Genomic DNA, 23215 nt, shown 5'->3' with positions numbered 1-23215 from the left:
AGAACAAATGTAATGTAGCTAATCATGCAGGGAGAACACTTAAAACTTTATTTCTGATACTGTATTTCAGAGACCATCATGCAGACATCAGAGACCGGGTCGGACACAGGTTCGACAGTGACTTTACAGACATCTGTGGCTAGTCAAGCAGCGGTACCTACCCAGGTGGTGCAGCAGGTACCGGTACAACAACAGGTAAGGAGCTGCTGTTTGCAGAGAAATGCTGTGCCTCTCCTTGTGTTGACTCTCCCAACGCAGCTGTGTCCAAAGGGGATTTAGACTACACTTGCTAGTCCTGTGGGTGCTAAGATTGATTTGGTTCCGTTCTTAGGTTAATGCAGCAAATGTTTCTTGAGCCTTTCCTGGATGTGGCAAATTCTCTCCGTGTGGGGCTATCGGGATACAAAGAAAAGGAGCCCAACTGTATAAATCCCTCTTCTGAAAGAGTCTGTCTCTTAACTCCTAAAGAAAACACTGCTTTCTGACTTGACCATCCTCCCTCTCTTCTCCCCTCTCTTATTCTTTATCACAACACCCTATTTCTCTCTTACCGAAATATCAGCGATCACAGTTTCATATAATTGGCTCCCAGTAAGTGGTACTTAATGGAGGGGTTGTGCGTACCTTACAGGCAAGGATTTCACCTTTGTGATGTTTTGGGAAAGGTCTGAGTATTACGGCGACTGAAAAAATAGTGTTGAATGAAAATTAAATGATCTTAAAGGTCTGGAGATCTGACTCATCCCACGTAAAGAATTGGGAATGAATTCATCATCACACGTTTACTACAGAGCTTATTCAAACCCAGGACACTCGGTCTGTTTCGGGAAGATACTGACGACGTAAATGCTCTTCCTGCCGGATAATAGTTCTGTCATGTGGATGGTGAACACCTTGGCCTGTCATTTCTTCCAAAGAGTAGTGAGAAATTAAATGAGAAAGATCGTATCAAGCATTCTCTTGAGACTTGAGATTTGCCTGTAATTTCTTAGTATCAAGGAGAAACTTTAGCAAATGTTGCTCTTACAATTACCAAAAAAGCAAGTAGGGAAAGGGATGTATTTTCCTAAATGACAGACAGATTAAGGTAGAATTCTTTTCAGGAGGTAGAAGTGTGATGGACAGGGAGAGTGCTGTCACCAAGAAGAAGCTTTTGAAAAATTTTCCCGGGGGCGCCTGGGTAGCTCAGTCGCTTAAGCGTGTGACCTTGGCTCAGGTCATGATCTGGTGGTCTGTGAGTTTGAGCCCTGCATTAGGCTCTGTGCTGATAGCTCAGAGCCTGGAGCCTGCTTCAGATTCTGTGTCTCCCTCTCTCTGCCCTTCCCCCACTCGCGCTCTGTCTCTTTCTTTCTCAAAAACAAATAAACATTAAAAAAGAAATTTAAAAAAAGAAAATGTTAAAAAAATTTTTTTCCTCTATGTTCCTTTTTTATTTTTTTTAAATGTCTATTTATTATTGAAAGAGATAGAGTCGAGTGGTGGAGGGGTAGAGAGACAGAGACACAGAATCTGAAAGCAGGCTCCAGGGTCTGAGCTGTCAGCACAGAGCCCAACATGGGGCTTGAACCCACGAACCATGAGATCATGACCCGAGCCGAGTTGGACGCCCAACCAACTGAGCCATCCAGGCACCCCATCTGTATGTTCCTTTTTATAAAATCATGTTGTATTTCCTGATTTATGGTATCTTTTTTTTTCTCTGAAATTATTAATTTTTTAAAACTTGTTGGAAGTTTTTCTTTTAGAATCCATTTCCTTCACACTACTTTGTTTTTTGTTTTGTGAGTTTTTTTTTTTTATCTTTTATTTTTGAGGCTTTTCTCAGATGTCTGCTAATCTTTGGGTGTTTATCCATATTTAAAAGCATGAGGGTAAACAGCTGATTTGAATGCATGAGTGGGTCTTGTTAACTTCAATACAGGGTCATTTGACTGGGCTTTTTAACTGGGGACCATCTGATGTTCTTTGTTTTTCCTCTTGGGTTGTCATTTTTTTTTTTTCTTTTCGGGTTGTCATATTTTTAAAGAAGACTTCTCCAGCTTCCTCCCTGGAGCATAAACTTGGCTTCCTGAAAGCTGAGTAGGGGAAGAGAGTTGGGTATTTCTTGCCCCGATTCACTTAATCCTTCTTTTTTTCACATGGTATCATCCGTGGTTGGTCTTCCTTAGTGTAGAGATTAGGCCAAAGAATAAATCTCCGAACTTTCACCAAAGTTAGGGAAAGCAGTCACCCACCTCACTGCTTGCAGTTCGTGGAGGGCCTCTGATTGGTGCTTAAGTAGAATCACTTTTTATATGAAATACCTACCTTACAAAACAAACATTGCGGAGTTCCTGGGTGGCTCAGTCGGTTAAGCGTCCGACTCGGTTTCAGCTCAGGTCATGATCTTCGGGCTCGTGAGATTGATCCCCGTGTCGGGCCCCCACGCTGACACTGCAGAGCCTGCTTGGGATTCTCTCTCTCCCTCTCTCTGTGTCCCCTCACCTGCTCTCTCTCTCTCTCAAAATAAATAAACTTAAAAAAAAAATTGCTACCAGAAATGGAAAATCAGTATCACCAGCCGTAAATAGAAGATCATATGTACGCACACATTAACTTGTCCGTGTCCTCGTAGAAAATAATGTCATGTACATGTGGACCACACTTTGGAAAACATTGTGCTAGGCCATATGGCTCATTTTTAGCAGGCATATTTTTCAGTGCCTCAAGTTAGCTCTTTCCTCTAGGACATTCCAGGCAGGTGATAGTTTACACCCCCTTACACCAAGCGAAGAAGGTGAGAACTCTTTGTTTTCTTTTTGTCAACAAAGTGTTTTATTTCACATAGTGGGTTAGTGTGATATTTGCCCAGAGTTACCTGTGATGTAGTCCTTCCAGGCTTATTTGGAAGGAATTTTTTCTCCTCTGTCATTTTGTTCTTTTCTTTTTGTTTCTTCCTTTTTTTTTTTTTTTTGAAACTAGAAATGTGTCACGTTTTTAAAAAGAGTTTTTAATGTTTATTTTTGAGAAGGAGAGAGAGAGAGAGAGCGAGCAGGGGAGGGACAGAGAAGAGACGGAGACACAGAATCGGAAGCAGGCTCCAGGCTCTGAGCTGTCAGCCCAGAGCCCGACGTGGGGCTCGAACTCACGCACCGCGAGATCGTGACCTGAGCCGAAGTCGGACACTTAGCCATCCAAGCCACCCGGGCGCCCCTGGAAAAGTGTCACGTTTGACACTGCCTAGTGCATTCTAAAAGTGTCCCTGTGGATATATTTTCTATAACTGATTAGATCACTGCTGCAGTAATTTCCTGCTGCTCTTAACTTGTGTGTAACCTTTGTATTGTTAATGTGCTGAAGTCATTCTTGAGTTTTCAAACCGTGGTGGGACACCTTTAAAAGCTTCTCACCTTTGTCACCGACCCATGACGGATATTGAAATTATAGCATTGATGTCAAAAGTAGTTACTTCTATTGTTTCAACTTTATTTATTTATCCATTTATTTATTTGAGAGAAAGAGTGCGTGAGCAGGGGAGGGACAGAGGGAGTGGGAGAGAGACTCTTAAGCAGGTTCCATGCTGAGAGTAGAGCCCAACTCAGAGCTTGATCCTATGACCCTGGGATCATGACCTGAGTCAAAATCAAAAGTTGGATGCTCAACTGACTGAGCCATCCAGGCTGCTCCACATTGATTGAACTTTTATTGTGTCTTTGCTTTGGTCACTTTGATGTGAAGACAAGGTGTATAGCTCAAAATTTTTTAAGGTTGAGGCATGTGATGCTGTATTTTTTAGAAAGTTGAGAGACCAGACAATTTTAAGATCTAATGTATATAGTTCTGTTTCTTCAAAGCACCAAGGTTTTAATCTCACTGTGTAATAAGTACCAAGTAAAATGTTGATTCTAAAATTATTTCTGTGGTTTCTCATTTATTCTGTATGATCTCAAGAATCAACTTTCCACCTTTCCTTAGACAGTCTGGTTCAGGAATAGAGAATTCTGAGCAATGACTACATGGTCTTGTTATATAATACTTTGTCAAATTTCCTGTCTTTTATAATTTTTCATCATTTCACAAAACACCATAGAGTCTCAAGCTTCCAAATAAGGACATTGTTGCCCAATTCAATAGAATCTCTAAAAATATTCAAATTCACTATCTCGATTAGTTACTAAACTTTTGATATTACTCATCCTATCATCTCTATAAAAAGACTTCTTAGACTGTATAGACCACGGCTAGAAATGAGTTGTTCCCCCCTGCCTTCCCCTGCCTTCAGTGATTTGTTACAGTTTCTTGTAGGTTATTCTTCCATTTGGCCAATAGATGGCTAAATCTGAGAGGTCTTTGACCCTAATTGCTCTAGAACTGAATGATAAGTCCAGGAGAGGGAAGAAGGAAAATGTCCTCCACTCTTCAGTTCTCTCTCACAGCCAGCCAGTTGAGATGCTTTTCAAAGCAGAACCTAGACAGAAGTCCGAACATACACTCCTTGTTTTTCATTTTGGGCTTCAGGTATTCCATAATGGCGCTGACACAGAAGAGAATTCCTAATCCACCCTGAACCCGGGCCCCGGGACTTTTTCTCCCTTTCATGTTTCCCAGTGTTAACTGCCCCTCCGACTACAGCTCTTACTCTGCCTACGGTCTCTGCCCGTCTTCCTCTTAGAAGAAAGCCCACATGTTTCCTGTCAAAGTGGATCCGAGTGTTGCCCCTGTACCGCTTCTTGTAAACATAACATCCCAGGTTCAGTGGAGCCCTGGGGTCGAGGGGCTTCTGTTTGAATTCAGAGAAAAAACTCTTGTGTCACATTAGCTGTCAACATTGTTTAAGTTCTTGTATTATTCAGAGATTGTGTCTTTACCGTTTCCTGCCCGGGGACTCTGTTTCTTTCTAGCGGGTCTTTGGTATGTAACTGGGACATTGAAACCTTTTTTTATGTGATGGAGGAAAACTCATTTCAAGATCATGTTCAGGTAAGAATCTCTGTTTTTATATAAGTCATCTCTCTGGGCAGTGACTCTTCTCTATAATTTGAGTTATCAGAATGAATAGAATAGCCGTATTCTGGGAGTATTGTTGCTTTTGTAGCCGTATTGTTTCTTTTTGGTGAGTATCGATCTGTCACATATTTAGCATTGCCACATAAGTTGTGGTACATCCTGGCAAGTGAGCATTTCCTCCCTGTGGTCAAAGGGATAAATGACATTTTGTTCGAGAAACAAGCTTCAGTCAGGATTGCCAGTTAGTTAGGTTCTAGGCGAAGGGCAGTCTTCAAGAAGGGTAGATTTTAAATGAATCCCGGTAGATCTATTTATTACGGGTATCTTTAAAGCGAAGCCTCAAATTTTAGCAAGCAGATTTTAGGAAAGGAATTTTGATACGAATACTCCTGAGATCCTCACATGAGACCACACCTTCAACAAAGGGTCATTTTTATGCTCACTTGTGTTTGCCATGTTCCCTCCGTGTAGTATGTATCGTCACAACCCGAGAAACTGTGATTAGCAGCATGCCCGTGAGAAAGTTCTTGTGATGGAAGCAATGAACAGTGATTAAGGGGAACAAAAGGTTGTCGGTAGTATATTAAATCTATAACAGAATATTGTATTGGCTCAGAATCTGATCAGTAATATCTCGAATGGCCCCCTTTGCCAGTTTGGAGAGCTAAGCCTGAGGTAGTGCCCTCGATCAGTTCTGTCTTTTTCTTTTCTGTTCAGGGTCAAGAGAGAGTTGCTTTCTGTGCATTCTAGCTTTGATGGACAGAAATAGAATTCTTTTCATTTGAGACCTTTATCTCATCTAATCAGTAGAAAAACAAAGACATTTTTCGTTGGTTTGCTCTTATTTGGGATTTGATTCCCATTGGCTTGGTTACCTAAGGGGACGGTGTTCTCCTAATTAAGACTGTGACAGACATCCTAAAAGATGGGGCTACGTTTTAAAATGAATTCCAGTTGAATGTCTTTTTGTAGGAAAACAAAAGACAGTGATTTTATCTCTTGAAGAGCATATTTATTTTATTTTTCAGAGCCAGAACTGCTTATTTTTAGGATCTAATATAAAAAGGTGTTTCAAGGGAACATGCTGATTTACAATTGAAATAAATTTCATTGTGCCAATCGAATATGAAGGCCTTTTAGTTGAACATCTCTGCTGAGTACTATTTAAATAGTGCAGTAATCATATGCAATGGTTCTCTGTTAAGTGACTTTAAACATACTTTCTCGTCTGGAGTTCGATCATTATGATCAGTTTAGGATATTGTAGTTTCAGAGGACTATGCCCGGCACTGTGTTAAACGTGCCTCATTTCTTCACTCATTTCTTCAGCTGAGATAAGACACTTAGCATGAGTTAGAATCAACAGATCAGCTTCAAATAATGTTAAAAATGATTGGCGTATGATTTTCAGCTGGAGGAAATGACACATGAAGGCAAAACACCTCTCCCCTTTGGTTCTATCTCAGGATCTTGTCTCGAGGTCTTGGTTGTATCTGTCTCTAATTCCGTGGCAGCTTAGGATCCAATAGTTACAGCCACATCATCTGTAGTGAGTAGAAGCCATGTTGTTGAACCCATGCTTGACTTCCATGCCTGCTTCCATGGCCACTGGGTTCATCGGCCCTTTCGGCAACGACTGGAATGGCCGAGCAAAGAGATTTACTGGCATCCACATGAAGTGTCTCAGAGGTGATTTGACACGGTACCTGACTGTAGGAAGCTAACTTTTGAGGGAGACAGCTGTTGTTACAAAATTGGATACTGATCGCCTCAGGGGGAAACCGTGGAGATTGTTCTTGGGAGTAAAGATCAATAGTATCTTCACCATGGATGTGACCTTTGAGCCACGTGCTGAAGGAAAAGTTGGAGGGCGTAAGAAAAACAAACCGGAGGAGAGCGTTTCTGGTAGAGTCAGGCATGGAAGAGCCCAAGGGAAATCGGGGAGTCTGACGGGTTGGTGACAGAGCTAGGAAGTGAGGAATGTGGGAGTGTGTTTCCCAAGAACTTCTTGCGGGAGGTTGAGTCAGATGACGTATTTGTGGTGTTTTTACATGTGCTCCCTCCCCAGTGTTTTCGTTCTTTTCCCTCTTCAGCTGACGTATTTCATTCTCTGTTTCCCCACTGCCGGTTTTCTCGACAATCTGTACTTGTCTAGTACATTTCCCTTTTGTCCAACCACTTCTTAATCCTGTGAAATTTGGATGCTACTCATGCAACTGTGGATACTGTGCACTTTTGATGGAGCCAGACCCAAAAATATTCTCTAGGATTTTTCTGGATTTTTCCTTGACACTTCAAAACTGTTGACTGTCCTCATCGCTCTTATTCTGTGGCTTTTGGGCTTCCCGTTTTATTTCTTGAGGGCTACTTCGTCCAGGAAGAAGCAGGTTTTGTAGAGGTGAAGAGACTGAGATTCAGAGTTAGAAGTTGAGGGTTCAAATCCTGTTGCTAGCTCTTTCTAGTTATATGATCTTGGGCAAATTATTAACCTTACCTGAGACTTAATTTCCTCATGTAAAAGAGGGATAATAATATCTGGCGTATACTTGGCCGCAAATATTAAATAATCTATTTCCTAAATCGTTAAGGTAGTACCTGGTATATAATAAGCCTCCAGTAAGAAAATTTTTTTTTCCTGTTGGTCTTTTCCTTGTTATTAGTAGTATTATCTGATTCCTCTAATTTGGAGGGTTTTTTGACCCCCTTTACCATAAGGTTTGGCCTTGGGTCTTCCCTTTTGCCCTCACTCTCAAGTAACTCTTCCTCTGCAGCTCTTTTAGTCTTAAAACCAGTTGCTTTCATTTTCTCTACTAAGCATAAAACTGTGGTCCTTCTGTGTATTGCTCTGGCTTGCGAGTTAGGGAGGCACAGGCTCTAGATCAGAATGGGCGCCAACTTGGTCTGACCTGCAGGGCAGCATTGGGATTCTCTCTCCTGGATCGGAACCCAGTGCGGTCACCGGAGTGATTAGAGAAAACGCCAGAGGATTTCTCAGTCAGTATCCAGAATACCTCCAGAATTTTATTCACTTCATGAAATGTAATAATTTTGGATCACGTGTGGGGTTGTGGTAGGATATAAGAGTTTGGGAAATGAAGGCAAGAATATTATATTAATATCTTAGCCAGACTGATTGGAATTTGGGCTTCCAGTTAGAAGAGACTTGAATTATTCATTTAGTGCAACTATCCCAAAAGACCTTCCAGTGTTGAATTGTGGAAAATTTTCTTCTTCAATAATCCTCTTAGTTGTATAGACTTATTTTAGGTGATTCCATAATTTTGGAATTAGAGGTATGTAATATTTCCTATGAAAATCTAATTTGCTTATCAAACCATCAATTTCAACATCAGGACTTTTTTTTGTTGTTGTTGCTTGGAAAATCCAATGTGTCCTATAAAATTGTTTTACAGGAGTAGAAAGTAGAAAAGTTTAAGATAACTAGCACCTCAGTTTACGTATACTTTGAATAAGGTGACACAAAATTTAAACAGAGCACTCTGGCCCTCTTTGCGAAAGCAAATCAGAGGAATTCTTTATCTGTACTAAAGATGCATTTCCAGTATAATAGATCTCAGTACAACTCAGCCTGTTCATTGTCAGTATCTTAAAGGAAGAGAAATTTTAAGGTCCAAATAAAAATTATGTATAGTCTGAGCTAGTCAAGGAAGTCTTTCCGGAGGAAGTGACTTTTAAGCTAAGATTAAAGAGTAGAAGTAACCAGTGAGGGAATGAAAGTGTTTTCTGTGGGGTCAAAATGGCGGAGGAGAGAGGGGAACAAAGGGTGAATGATGAGATGGGGTCTTAGGTGACTCCTGGTCTGACAATATAAGCTATTGGAGTTTTCAGTAATAACTCATTTTGAAATTGACCACTGTTCAACTTTGTCAGAAATCCAGTGGAAACAGGGAATCAAATAGTAGTAGCTGCCATGGGTGCCTGGGTGGTTCAGTTGGTTGAGCATCTGACTTCCACTCGGGTCTTGATCTCATAGTTCGTGAGTTCAAACCCCCACGTTGGGCTTTGCACTGACATCGTGGAGCCTGCTTCGGATTCTCTGTCTCCCTCACTCTCTGCCCCTTCCCTGCTCCTTCTGTCTCTCAAAAATAAACAGACATTAAAAATAATAAAAATAATAGTAACTGCCATTTACTGGGCACCTGTTGTCTGCCATTCCCTGTGCCTGATGATCAGTCCGTCATTTCTAAAACTTGTCACAACCATGTCCACTTCGGGTTTTCTTGCCCCTGATAGCAGTTCCCGAGATGCTCTTGTGGAAGCTGTCAGGATACTGGAACACAGTAGGTGAGTCATCTGCTCTCCCGGACACTTTTACAACCAGGTGAATTGCTCATCACAATTCTTCAGTCTCACCACCTGTACTAAAGCAGCACGTCGGAAGGTTAATTCTGTGGAACACTTAATGCCCATCTTTTCTGTCCACGAGAAGTGATCATTTTGCCCTTTCCTCCAGGGCTGATTTTAGAAATAGACACACATGGGATGCCCCTTTACTTTCTTTAAAAATTTGTGTTGACGTCAGTCAGGGCCATGTGTGCGGAGACTCCCATGCTTTGTATTCCTCGCACACAGCCCTCGCGAACTGATAGACTTCCGTTTAAAGCAGATCAGAGCTACCCTCTTTGTCCCGGCTGCCTCGTTGCTCAGTGCGACGTTCTAAACCTGGTGTTTAAAACTAATCTACGTTCCTTCAGTCAGGGTCTTTTTAGCTGGGAGTCATAGCCAAGTGGTCTGACTGCACAGCCCGAGCACCTAAGCGTACTCAGAGATAAAGCACTCAGATGAGCTCTATCAAGATCAGCTGTTAAATGGTATAAGCTCACTGACATACCAGTGCTAAACACGGCGGTCCCACGGCAAGGAACATAATATACTTTATGTCAAGAAGGATTGGTTTTAGCTTTGTGAATCACAGTGCAGTTCTGAGAAATCCCGCAGGCAAAGCGAGTGAGAGCGACTGAGGTATAAGGAGCTATTCAAGCAAAATAACTAACAAGTAAAAAAAAAAAAAAAAAAGAAAAGAAAATTACAAACCCTGAACTTCCTAAAGCCCTTTCTAAACTCAGATCGTAAGGATGAGCATCAGTACATATAGAACCTTGAGGGAAAAAGAGAAGGAAAAAATGATAAAAATCAATGTAGTAAAAATGTTATTATTCAGATAATCTGGGGAGAGGAGAGCTGGGAATATTGTGTATAATTCTTGCAACTCTTCCAGAAGTCTGAAATCCTATCAAAAGAAAAAGCGTTTAAAGATCAATACCAATCGAAGTTTGTTAAGTTTGAGCTCCTAGTAAGGAAAGGAAAAACATCTAGAGGAAAATCGGTTTTGAGATTTTTATTGCACTCTCTTCACATTCCTCATCAACTCTCCAGTTTTGAGAAGTACTATAAAGAAAATTCATACGTACGTACATACATACATATGCAAGCAAGCCAGATTGATCAACACATAAAGCAAAAGATCAATTAAAAACTGGTGATATATTTAAGACTCTTAGGAACACAAATGTGTATAATGAGTTGGTGGTACAGTTGAGGACTGCCTAAAATTCTGGTTGCTAGAAAATGCAAACTAAATTACTCTCCAGAAAAAAAGACAAAAAAAAAAAAAAAGCATTAGAAGTTAGAAATTAGGTCTTAAACTCAACAAAAATGACTGGCCTGTTTGTGGCTTTGACTTTTGTCGTAATTAGTGCCAGTGTATATCCCAAGTGTAGAAAGGCCCAGACGACTCCCATCTCAGCTCTGAGGAAAACCAGGCTCATCAAATCATTCGATTAGCAAGCTTTTAAAAAGTCATCCAACTTAATATTATAATCGACATTAACTATTGAATGGGGAAGCAGGTAGAATAAGTTTTTTAATTTATTTCTTTTGAGAGAGAGTGAGAGAGAGAACAGGGGAGGGGCAGAGAGAGAGGGAGAGAGAGAATCCCAAGCAGGCCTCACACTGTCGGCGCAGAGCCCGATATGGGGCTCAAACCCACGAACTGTGAGATCATGACCTGAGCCCAAATCAAAAGTCAGATGCTTAACCGGTTGAGCCACTCAGGCATCCCTATGATCCTGATTTTTAAAGGTTGCTTTCAGGGGTTATCTTTTATTTCTATAAGGTATCATTTTAATGGGTGACAAAAAAGATAGGCCTCAAAACTGAAAATAGAAATATATAGGACTTTTATTTCTGGTTTGTGAGTTGGTCAAGCTGTTTCTCATAAATCTATATCACTATCCAAAGCCATGATTTTTTTTTTTTCTTTCTCCCTTTACTAGTTGGTGTTTCTGGTGTATTAAGTCTTGGTAGCTTGGGATTCTCTTAAATCTGTGCTTTCTTGTTATTAGCAATTTTAGCTTTTTAAAAGTACTAGGATTAAAGAAGAAAAGTGAAATAAAAATAAATAAGAAAAGATAGCACTTGAAATAGAAGAAGAAAGGTAATTCTTTTTTTTTTTTTTTAATGTTTATTTCTGAGAGGGAGAATGAGTGACAGAGAATAAGAGTAGGGGTGGGGCAGAGAGAGGGAGACAGAGAATCCCATACAGGCTCTGTGCTGTCAGTGCAAAGCCCAACATGGGGTTCGAACGCACAAATCCTGGGATCATAACCTGAGCTGAAATGAAGACTTGCATGCTTAACCGACTGAGCCATACAGTGCCCCAGAAGAAAGGTAATTCTTAAATGAAAATGCTTATTAATAAAATTAGGTTCAAAAGGTACTGTGTCCCATTTGTGGATCTCAGGCTAACTTTGCATGTCATCACTAGCAGAATTAAACCGTAATATACGTGGGCATGAGTTGTTTTTGTTTTGTAAGTGAAACTGTACCTGTAGGTTGAAATAATAGGGCAAACTTATTTCTGAAGTTTTTGGAAAGTGATACTAATTTTACTTTGAATGAACCTAAGCTTTCATTCCCAGTGGTAATAATTTTTCTGAGTTTCTTATGAAACTGACCAGGCCATTGATTACAGTCCCATTTATGACCCCTGATAACATACTCTGTGCAAACAAAGCCTTTTTACCAATGATTTCTCCTTTGTGTCATTGTGCTTGTTTTTGAGGCTTTGCCTTAACACTGAGGTTCACGAATGTGTCTGTTGCCTGTGGTTCATTGATCTGGTAGATGGTTATACATTTAAAACTTGTGATTACTCTTAATTTTTCTCAGCAATCTCATAAATACATTTCACAGACATTGAGCGTTTCTTCAGGCACTTATTTTAAATAGGTGTTTCAAAATAACAAAGCAAAACCCCACCAGAGAAGTTGAGGAACCGGATCTAGGGGGAAAATGGCCCGGAGAAGCTGGTGTCATAAACAAAACCCATCACCTTTAAGTAGTTGGTATAAAAATAGTGCTGCCATGCTAACAGATCTTGGTAGACAGTTTAGGTCACACATGGGAGGTGTTTTTGATGTTTGAACTTTTTTCATGTCTCTGTTTTGGTTGGTGCTCCCTGTGAAGCGCTGGTACAGTCACCCGAAAATATTAGAAACGTGGGATAAAGGAGCAGTGGCTTGACTTTGATCTCAGGAGGCGTTGAGTGAGTGGACGCCCCGTGTGTCACTTGCACGCCATGTGGGATCGAGCAGGTTACTTCAACCTGCCTGCCCTTCAGCTGCCACAGCTGTGTTCCAGAGCTCCATTTGGTGATGGCGCACCTGTTAGGTGGCAGGAACTGTACCTGCTCTGGGGACACGAGGACCCTGAAGGTTAGGGCACAGAGACGGGCAGGTAAACAGAAGTGGCACAGAGAGTGCCGGTGCGTGAGGCATGCACTGCATAAGGACGTAGAGGAACAGAGAAGAAGCAGAGTATGGTTTGGAAGGGGAGTCAGTTGGCCGGAGGAGGCAATTGTGGGGGGACTTCCTGGATGAGCACCACCCAGTCTTTGTTTCTTTATCCTTGATGCCGACGATGTACCCGGAACTGTTAGTAGAATCAAACGAGAAAAATCTTTGTAATGGTGCTTTGTAAAGTGCACAGCATTTTGCAAGTCTGAGGACAGAATTATTGGTTCACTGTATCAGACACTCTGCTAGGACCTGGAGGGAAGAAAATGATGGCAAACAGCAGCGTTTCTCCGAATGTGGCAAAGAGATACAGATATCTCTTCAGGAATTGTGTGTGTGTGTGTGTGTGTTTATAGATAATCCTTACAGTGAAACTGTGAACTTGTTCTAGATTATCCGAATTACTGCATTATAACTGAGAGCGCTGTTCAGTTTCATTGTGTTCTCATATATGTTTATGACCTTATGGGTGTTAGTTTGAATTGCTGTAATTGTCTTGGGCCAATGAGGTAGAATGGAGGCAGCCTTAATATGAAAGTGATCAAGGCTGATTGATGACCACAGATAGACTGAACACAAAAGAAGTTTCATCATACTAGTTGGCCCCACAAGTATCATTATTTATACCTCGGTTTATGTTGGCACATGTTTAATAATATTTTATTGAACACTAGAGGTCAGCAGTCATGGTACCAGAGAGGCATGGCTGATCCCCACACTAGGCTGAGTCTTTCTGTCATACATTGCTCGAGCCACATGTCCCTTTCCCTCACAGTCTGTTTTGTCATTGTGACTTTAATTGGTTTATGTGATTAATGTCTTTCTCTAGAACTTTATCATAAATTGATGATCCACAGACCAAGTCTTCTTTTGCTCCTACCATAGTACAGCCGAAATACACATGACCTGTCTGGCACATAATAGGTGCTCAGTAAGTAATCAATTTATTGAATTGATGAGTGAACTAGCTAATAACTGGAGTGTCTAAATTAATAGTGATTGAAAATACTTAATGACATGTTTAGTGTTAAATATGCACACGCACACGTGCCGTTTTTTAAATTCTATAATTCTGAATAGTGTATATTTATCACTATGGGATGTCTCCAAAGTAGAATACCTACTCCTAGGTTTGTGCAAGAAGATTAGAAGAAGAGGAAGAAATGTTAGAATGTCTGTTATTTTACTTTTGCCTAAAAATAAGAAACACAGCTAAAATGTAAGAAACTTGGGGCACCTGGGTGGCGCAGTCGGTTAAGCGGCCGACTTCAGCCAGGTCACGATCTCGTGGTCCGTGAGTTCGAGCCCCGCGTCGGGCTCTGTGGGCTCTGTGCTGACAGCTCGGAACCTGGAGCCTGTTTCCGATTCTGTGTCTCCCTCTCTCTCTGCCCCTCCCCCGTTCATGCTCTGTCTCTCTCTGTCCCAAAAATAAATAGAAAAAAAAACGTTGAAAAAAAAATTAAAAAAAAAAATAAAATGTAAGAAACTATGTATATCACATGGTAATGGAGGCATCCCGAGGAAGAGAAGTTGATGACAGCCTTCTCATTTGTTTGTTACATTTTTTATGTTTCCGACAAGGTGGATTAATGGAGTCTATACTCTAGTTTTGATTAAACTAACTTCATAATATGGACAGGCCAGGCAACTTAAAAAAATTCCCACATATACACTGCAGATTGAAGATAGCACACGTAATTGCAGAAACAACGAAGGTAGCAGAATGAACGCTTCCCTAATTCTCTGATAGTCACAGAGCAAATATGTGTTTAGACAACTCAGAGTTGTCTCCACAAGTTCCTAGTACTAAGATTTTCGACGTACATCTTCAGTGATGAACCTCTCACCTAAGTATGTATTATGCCATGAGATTAACTACTGAAGTTGCCTCAATTAACAGGACACTTCAATATTTGATCTTTAGCGTTTTATTGTATAATTTCCATTTTTCTGTATGTTTTACTAACTGTATCCTTCTAATACAATAGAATATGTATGTGATTTATAAATAAATTGTTTTTAAGAGTGAAAAATGATGGGGCGCCTGGGTGGCTCAGTCGGTTGAGCGTCCGACTTCAGCTCAGGTCACGATCTCACGGTTCGTGAGTTCGAGCCCCGCGTCAGGCTCTGGGCTGATGGCTCAGAGCCTAGAGCCTGCTTCCGATTCTGTGTCTCCCTCTCTCTCTGCCCCTCCCCCATTCATGCTCTGTCTCTCTCTGTCTCAAAAATAAATAAACATTAAAAAAAATTAAAAAAAAAAAAAGAGTGAAAAATGATTTAAAAGCTTGGAAACTTCCCAACTAAAATCTTGCCACCATAGCTATAACTTTCCAGGAAGATGTTTACGTGCGATAAGATTCACCATTTAAGTATACAGATTGGTGGGTTTTGACAAATACTTGTATACTTGTGTAGACATCATCACAATCAAAATATAGAACATTTTCATCACCCCAAAGGGCTCCCTTGTGCCTCTCTTTGTGCTCACTCGCTCCCCTCCCCCACTCCTCTCTCCAGTAAAATACTGATCTTCTGTCATTTAGATTGTTTTTTTCTTTACTAGTTTTTCTAATACATGAGATCATAAAACATCCACTCCTTTGTGTCTGATCTCTTTCATTCAGCATAATGCTTTGGAGATTCAATCCATGTTCTTGTGTCTGTTAGTGGCTTATTCCTTCCTACCGATGAATAACTGTCCATTATAACAATGTATCACAGCTTGCTCATTGTTTCACGTGTTGTTGAACATTTGGTTTGTTTCCTATTTTGAACATTCATAGATTAAGTCTTTACGTGGACATATGTTTTTATTTCTCTTGGGTAAAGACCTAGAGGTAGAGTTGTTGGGTCACACAGTAGGTGTTTAACATTGTGAGAGCGGCCATACTGTGTTCCAGAGTGGTTACACCATTTGATATTTCTACCAAAACTCTCCAAAGAGTTCTGGTTGCTTGACGTTCTTATAAAACTTGGAATTGTTAATGTTTTTAATATTAGCCATGCTAGTGAGTTATGTAGTGGTATCTTACTGTGCTTGCAATTTGCATTTATCACATGACTAATGATGTTGAGAATCTTATGTGCCTCTTCGCCAGCTATATATATATTAATACTTTTAATATTTTAATACTCTATTGGTGGTTTATTATTCTTCCATTTCTACTGTCATTTAAACCCACAAATATAAAATTTGCCTCCAATTAAATGGATTTCTAAAATAAACTTAGATGAGTTCAAATTTTTTAAAAAAAAATTTTAAGTTAAAACCCAGGGGAATAAGAAAAGAGAAAATCTAATGATAAATTAACTCATTAATCTAATGATAAATTAGGTCAGGTTATACATTTTCAGTAAGAAATAACCAGAATTATGCAATAAAATGACGTGGAATGACTTCTTTAACTTTAGAAAAACTCTCATCAGCTTGTATTGAGAAACGTGAGAATTTATGAGTAGATGGTATGCTAATCCAAATCCATTTAAGAAACATGGGGTGACTGCAGTGTATCATGGGCAGAGGTAGACAAGATAAACGGACTACAGCATGATGAGGTCCTCCTCACTGGGATATAGAATCAAGGTAGAGTAGCGGACACGTACGGCTCATCCTGACACAGGCGTGACCGTGAGAGGGTCACGGTGTTATTCTGCCCTTCATTCTGACCGGGAATTAACGGCCTTCAAAGTGGAGATGACAGCTTTGCAGAGAGATTAATGGTAATCTTCAATCTGCAGAACTTTGTATTCGGCCTCGAATTTTCCAACATGTAGGTAATAGTTTAGGGAATCTCCGTAGTATCATGTAGAATCATGAGTAAGTTTTAGCCACTGAAGCTCGTTCCTTGCATCATAGAGATTAATGGTTGTAATACACCTCCTGCAATTATTGGGCATAACATTTATGGGATAAATAACTTTTTGTTCTAATTTTGTTCATGACCCTTGTATCACGACCATGATAAATTACATAATTGTGATTAATCCTCATTCAGAGACTGTGGACCCGAAAGAGATCTGGAAAGGCCTCTAGTCCTGTGGGGGTTTTTAACCTGTATTTTTTAAACTTTCATTTGCAGAAAAACAAGCATAACTTAAAAACTAGCATCTTAACCATTTTTAAGTGTACAGTTCAATGTTGCTAAGTTACCTTCATATTATTGTGTCTCAACTCATCTTGCAAAACTGAAGTTCAGTACCCATTAAACAACTCCCCATTTCCGCTGGTAACCCCTATTCTATGTCCCTATGAATTTGACTCTTCTAGACACCCAAATAAGGGGAGTCATATAGCATTTGTCTCTTTGTGATTGGTTTATTTCCCTTAGCATAATGTCCTCAAGGTGACCCATGTTGGAGCATTGTCAGAATTTCCTGTCCCTTTAAGGTTGAATAATATTCCTCTGCATGCATATACCACATTTCGTTTATCCATTCATCTGTCAAAAGACACTTGGAATCGAGTGTGAATCAAAGTTCACTATTCACTAGTGTGAATAGTGCTGTTATGAACATGGGTGTGCAAGGATCTCTTTGAGACCCTGCTTTCGGTTCTTTTCAGCATATACCCAGAAGCGGAATCATTGGGGATGCCTGGCTGGCTCTGTCAGGGGAACTTGGGGCTCTTGATCTTGGGGTCATAATTTTGAGCCCCACATGGGGGGGTAGAGATTCCCTAAATAAATAAAACTTTAAAAAAAGGAAGCAGAATTGTTGGATCATATGGTATATTCTATTTTTAATTTTTTTAGGAGCTGCTGTACTGTTTTCCTTAGTGGCTATACCACTTTACATCCCTACCAACAGTACACGAGGATTTTCCAGTTTCTCCACATCCTTATCAACGTGTGTTTTCTCACCGTGTTTTGAGAGTACCCATGCCAATAAGTGCAAGATGGTACCCATAGTTTTTGGAAGTCAGTTTTTATTACCTTTTTTATTTTTACTTTTTTTATTTTGAAGAGACAGTGCGAGAGCAAGCATGAGTAGGGAAGAGGGACAGAAGGAGGAGGAAAAGAGAGAGAGAGAGAAACTCAAGCAGACTCCATGCTGAGTGTGGAGCCCAAAATGGGGCTAGTTCCCACGACCCTGGGATCATGACCTGAGCCGAAATCAGAAGTCGGGCACTCAACTGACTGAGCTATACAGGTGCCCTTTGAAGTCCGTCTGTAAATTTTTCTTTCTTTTCTAGTCTGTTTCCTACCCTTTCCCTTCCTTCTTTCCTCTCTACCTATTTCCCTCTCTTGCTACCATGTCTGTCTGTCCCTCCTCCTCTTCCATCTAGCAAACCCATCGATAGGTAAGATGGATCTTTCTAGAACTGCTTTGAAGGAATCGGACTGGGAATCTTACGGCTTCCCTTTTGCTCACCCCATTTATTCCTGCAGTGGCCAAAAGGAGAAGAGAAGAAAAACAGGAATCCATTTTGACTTTCTTTTTTTAATTTTTGTTTATTACGTTTCTTTATTTTTGAGAGGCAGAGAGAGACAGAGCGTGAGTGGGGGAGGGGCAGAGAGAGAGGGAAACACAGAATCCAAAGCAGGCTCCAGGCTCCGAGCTGTCAGCACAGAGCTTGATGCGAGGCTCAAACTCATGAACTGTGAGATCATGACTTGAGCTGAAGTCAGACGCTCAACCGACCTAGCCACCCCAGCACCCCATTTTTTTTTTATTTTCTTTTCTTCTTTTTTTTTTTTTTTAATTGTGACTTTCTTATTTTAAGGTTCAGGAAACTGAGGTCCAGAAAAATGAAGTGACTTGCCCACCACCACACAGATAATGAAGACTACAATTCCTTACTCTTAATTTAAGTTTCTGAAATTATATAGGGGCCAGAGAAATCTTGAGAGATCTCTGATAAATTTCTCCGAGTAAGATTGTGAATGAGCTCTCTCAATGTTATCTATTCCGTAGCTTAATAGTTTCTGAAGTGTGCAATGTATCTTTCCATTGGGATATGAAGTGATATTATGTGGTCTGGGACGGTAAGATAGACTGTGGGTCGTTCTGCAAAAGAGATTTAAAAAAACATTGAATCAGAATGAGGAAATTGTTCCCCCTTTACATTTTCTGTCGCTCACTCGAAGTAATCAGCAAGGTGAGTTTGGTCAGTATATCTGTAATATCTCACAAATATTTGCTAACCTTCCCCTACTCCCACAGTCACACATAAAAAAACAACAAAAGTCGGGGCGCCTGGGTGGCTCAGTCGGTTAAGCGTCCGACTTCGGCTCAGGTCATGATCTCATGGTTTGTGAGTTCGAGCCCCGCGTCAGGCTCTGTGCTGACAGCTCAGAGCCTGGAGACTGCTTCGGATTCTGTGTCTCCCTCTCTCTCTGCCCCTCCCCTGCTCATGCTCTGTCTCTCTCTGTCTCTCAATAATAAATAAATGTTAAAAATTAAAAAAAAAAAAAAACATACAACAAAAGAGCAAGATTCTGACTCTGTGATATCAGGCAACAGAACCTGGCTAGTATTAAATGACTATTTGGATATTATTTATTTTGAGTGTATTATAATACTAAAAATTGGAAGAGAGAAGGTTTCCGTTTCTTTTTGTGCTGTAAAAGTTTTTTCAAGAAATTTAAAAATTAAGGAACCACTTAAACTATTAACTATATTTTTTAAAAATGGGTGGTACATTGAAACAACATATACGTGGCCTTAGTTTGGGTTCAAGAGAAGCAAACTCCATTACAAAAATTTCAGTGCTAGTAGTTTATTCGGGAGATGATTCCTGGAAGTGAACCAGGGAAGGAATTGATCCAATACAGATTTTACTATTATACGTGTCCCAGCTGCAGATGACTGGAAACGGGTCACAGCAAGGCAGTCTGGGAGCCAGTGTTTTGCCACATCTGAGAGTGATTCCACCCGAGGGAAGAGAAGCCTGGAGTTGAGGATATAGTTTTTCTATCCTAAAAAAGTTAAGGAGAACTTCCTTAACTCCTCACAGCAGGTGTTAGTAGCCTGACATTTCCGGCTGAGTGCGGTGGGGGAGGGGGGGGGGCCAGAGAGGATACTAAGGGTCTGAGAAATCTCTCGGGCAAAGAGAGGCTGTAGTGTAAAGTTAGACCACGGTGCATCGAATTGGTAAGGGTGAGCACCTGTGAACACGGGGTACGCGACACTTGCCACATAGGCTACGCGTGGATTACAAAAAGGACTACCTTTGGTAATTTCCGTTGTGGCTGAACATTTTCAGAGTTTTGGACTTCACAGCCATATTTGTTAGTAGGCTCAAAGGTTCTGAAACCGCAAGGGAAGTTTTTCTTGGGACCTAACCATAGCTCTCCTAGTTGCTGCTTGGTTTTATCTTCTTAGCTCCTTTTCTTCCTGGGCAGAGAGCACTGAAGGTCTGTGTGCAGAGTACCGCTTCAGCTAGATGAATAAAGGCTGTTATTAATTCCCACCCCAGCCTTCTGTTCCCTACAAGCCCAAATTATTTTAGGCTTTCTTTGTGAAGTCATTTTCCAATCACTTAGTAATTTATATTATTCGTTCCTGGACTTTCTCCAACTTCTCTTCATCTTGCTTAAGTTGATGAGCCTATTTTCCCTAACTGCTTTTTCAAGATAATACATTTATTGAAGTCTTATATAATTTAAGTTTCTGGCCACATGTAAAACTGCATAGTTTATTAATCATTTACCCTCTCTTGAATGGTAATTTAAATGATTTTAGTTATACAAATTACTGAAATTATCCCCAAAGTCACAGCATATCTGTATCAATTATTTGATAGTTATTATGATGTATTTTAGAGTTGTGTTAGTGGAAACACTGATTTAATCCTAAGTACTTTGCTCTAATAGAAGTTAAAATTAAACAACTGGAATTAACTGCGATGCTGAAGAAATTGAATTGGTTACATTATTTGTAAGTATCTAAATTTATTTGCTTTGTCTCATTAACTCCATTGGCCAAAAAAAAAAAAAAAAAAAGGACTGTGTTGCTGGCGTTACAAGAGAAACATCTGACAAAACGAAAGCTACTATAGATTGTGAACAGGAACTCTGATGTTTGGAGAACTCATCCCTGGTAACAGCTAGAAATACTCCGTTTCAGTGTTGTATATGCTGTAACAACGACTGGAATGACTTCGCCTCTAATCGGTTTCTTCCTTAAGCTGAGTAAAATAATTCAGTAATTATTTTGCTTTGCTAAAAATAGAATTCATTTTATGTTAAAACATAATAATTTGAAGAATCTTTGTTTAATTAGATTCTTGGTCATTATTCCCACAGATGTTTTACAGTATTGTTGTGACCACATATCATTATGAGAAACTTGATAAATTATTGTTTCACTTTTCTGGGGAAAACACTCTTCCCCCTAAATAAACACACACACACACACACACACACACACACACACACACACACACACGGACGCCAGAATTACTTATCTGGACATTGTAAAATAAAGCCTCTATTCTCAGTTTGCAATTAATTGCATTCTATAAGTGTATTTCATATCTAATAGAGAGCAGTAGTATTTTATATACATATGTTTTTTGTCTTTGAGTTTTTAGTGAGCTACAGTGTATTTACAGTGAGATACACAGACCTTAAGACACAGGTCCGTGTCTATGAGAAGTGATTGTATCCATCCGACCTACACTTTGATCAAGGTATAGGACATTTTTATCATCCCACGAGATTTCCTGGCCTGTCCCCAGTATGTCTCTGTCTTACTCTACCCTCCCCCACCCCAGTCCAAGAAGCAAGCACTGTTCTAATTCATAGATTACCCATTAATAAGTTTTGTTTCATTTCTTAAAAATTAGGTACCTCATAAAAGAAACTGACAGTTTATTTGAAGAAATAAAATTTGTTATTTACTTATTTATTTGAAGAAATTGAAGACTTGAACTACTGATTAGGTAAAAGCTGAACATTGATTTCATGATTCTAAAAAGCTGTCATTAAAAATATATGGTAATTCCTGGGACGCCTGGGTGGCTCATCGGTTAAGCGTCCGACTTCGGCTCAGGTCATGATCTCACAGTCTGTGGGTTCGAGCCCCGCGTTGGGCTCTGTGCTGACAGCTCAGAGCCTGGAGCCTGCTTCCGATTCTGTGTCTCCCTCTCTCGCTGGCCCTCCCCTGCTCATGTTCTGTCTCTCTCTGTCGCAAAAATAAAAAAAAAAAACAACAAAAAACAAAACATTAAAAAAAATATGTGGTAATTCCTAATGTTCTTTACTTTTTGACTTTTTAAATGTTTCGTAATTTGGATTAACATTGAATTGACTCCTACATTCAGCCTACACACACACACTCACTAACTTTCTGGGGATCACTTAATATGTTTTTGACCATTTCAAATGCCCTAACTGGCCATTAAAACAAAACAAAACAAAACGAAACAAAACAAAACAAAACAAAACAAAAAGCCAACTTGTCCATAAACCTAACTGCTCATGGATTCAGCCCCAAATTATTCATCATCTGTTTCTGTGATCCATATCTTTAGTGATTTGTTCTTGAGGTCAAGTGTTTTTGCCTCTCTGCTCCTGTAAACGTGGTAGGGAATCTAATGGGCCGTCAGTACTCCCAGGGACCCACCTTTTTACTGGTATGGGAGCAGCCCTTTCATGCTAGAATTTTATTGTATTTTTTCTCCCGTTCCAATGAATTCCTTAAAATAGCATTGGGATGGAGCTATTAACTGAGAAAGTCATGAAGGAAGGAAAATGAAACCCCTTCCGTTAGGTGTAGTGAGAGAACTTGATTGTTCTGCTCCCTTCTCTACCGTCTTCCCTTTGTTTTCCTCCCCACTTGCCTGTGGGACTTTTCGTCCTGGTTGTTGCTTGGTAGCTCAGAGCTGTTTGGTGAATTTCAGTTTGTGCCTGTCTCATTTCCTCCAGCGAATGCTTACTGGGGATTTACGGTGTACCCGGGCATTGTGACAGGTGATACAGAAGTCCTGTCTTCGTGGGCTTTCCTTAGGCCATAAAATCTCCCCTCTCTTCTCTACGTCAGAACCAGCATTGTTTTTGCAGGGAAGGGAGTTGTATAAGAAGTCAATGGATGACAAAGCATGAGATTTAAATTGTAAACTACAGTGCCTGAGGAGCTGGGAAAAGTAATAGCTCAAAACAGTCATTGTTCCTCTTGAGGTTGCAGGCAGTTTGGCTGGCAAGTGGGAGATAGATTTTAGCGTGGTTGGCTTTCCTGAGGATGGTCAAGTCAACTGCAGACCTGTTCTACCAAAACGCAGGGACACCTTGGTAGTTAGATCAACAATACTTTTTGTTTACTGAGTTTGAAAACCATCAAAACAAATCAGTTCAGTAAACAAGATCCTTGTCTATCCTGCTGATAAGACCATCTGTCAGAGCTCCAAGAAAGATACTGCTTCCTAAGTATATCACTACAATTCTCTTCCTTCTGTTTCAAAAAAATTAGGA

General features: G+C 40.2%; 1 protein-coding gene across 12 annotated transcripts in view; it reads left to right on the top strand.

The window, feature by feature from the left end:
- RFX3 (regulatory factor X3) overlaps nucleotides 1–23215 on the top strand; it is a 292672-nt gene that overhangs the window by 129833 nt on the left and 139624 nt on the right. For all 12 annotated transcript variants that reach the window (XM_058695807.1, XM_058695803.1, XM_058695806.1 and 9 more), the window contains one exon: nucleotides 71–195. In XM_058695807.1, the coding sequence (XP_058551790.1) occupies nucleotides 79–195 (117 nt within the window). In that variant the 5' untranslated portion in view covers nucleotides 71–78. The remainder of the gene's footprint in view (nucleotides 1–70; nucleotides 196–23215) is intronic.

The sequence above is a fragment of the Neofelis nebulosa genome, chromosome 12 (assembly GCF_028018385.1).
Source record: "Neofelis nebulosa isolate mNeoNeb1 chromosome 12, mNeoNeb1.pri, whole genome shotgun sequence".
Taxonomy (NCBI): domain Eukaryota; kingdom Metazoa; phylum Chordata; class Mammalia; order Carnivora; family Felidae; genus Neofelis; species Neofelis nebulosa.
This window is presented reverse-complemented; position numbering and strand designations above follow the sequence as displayed.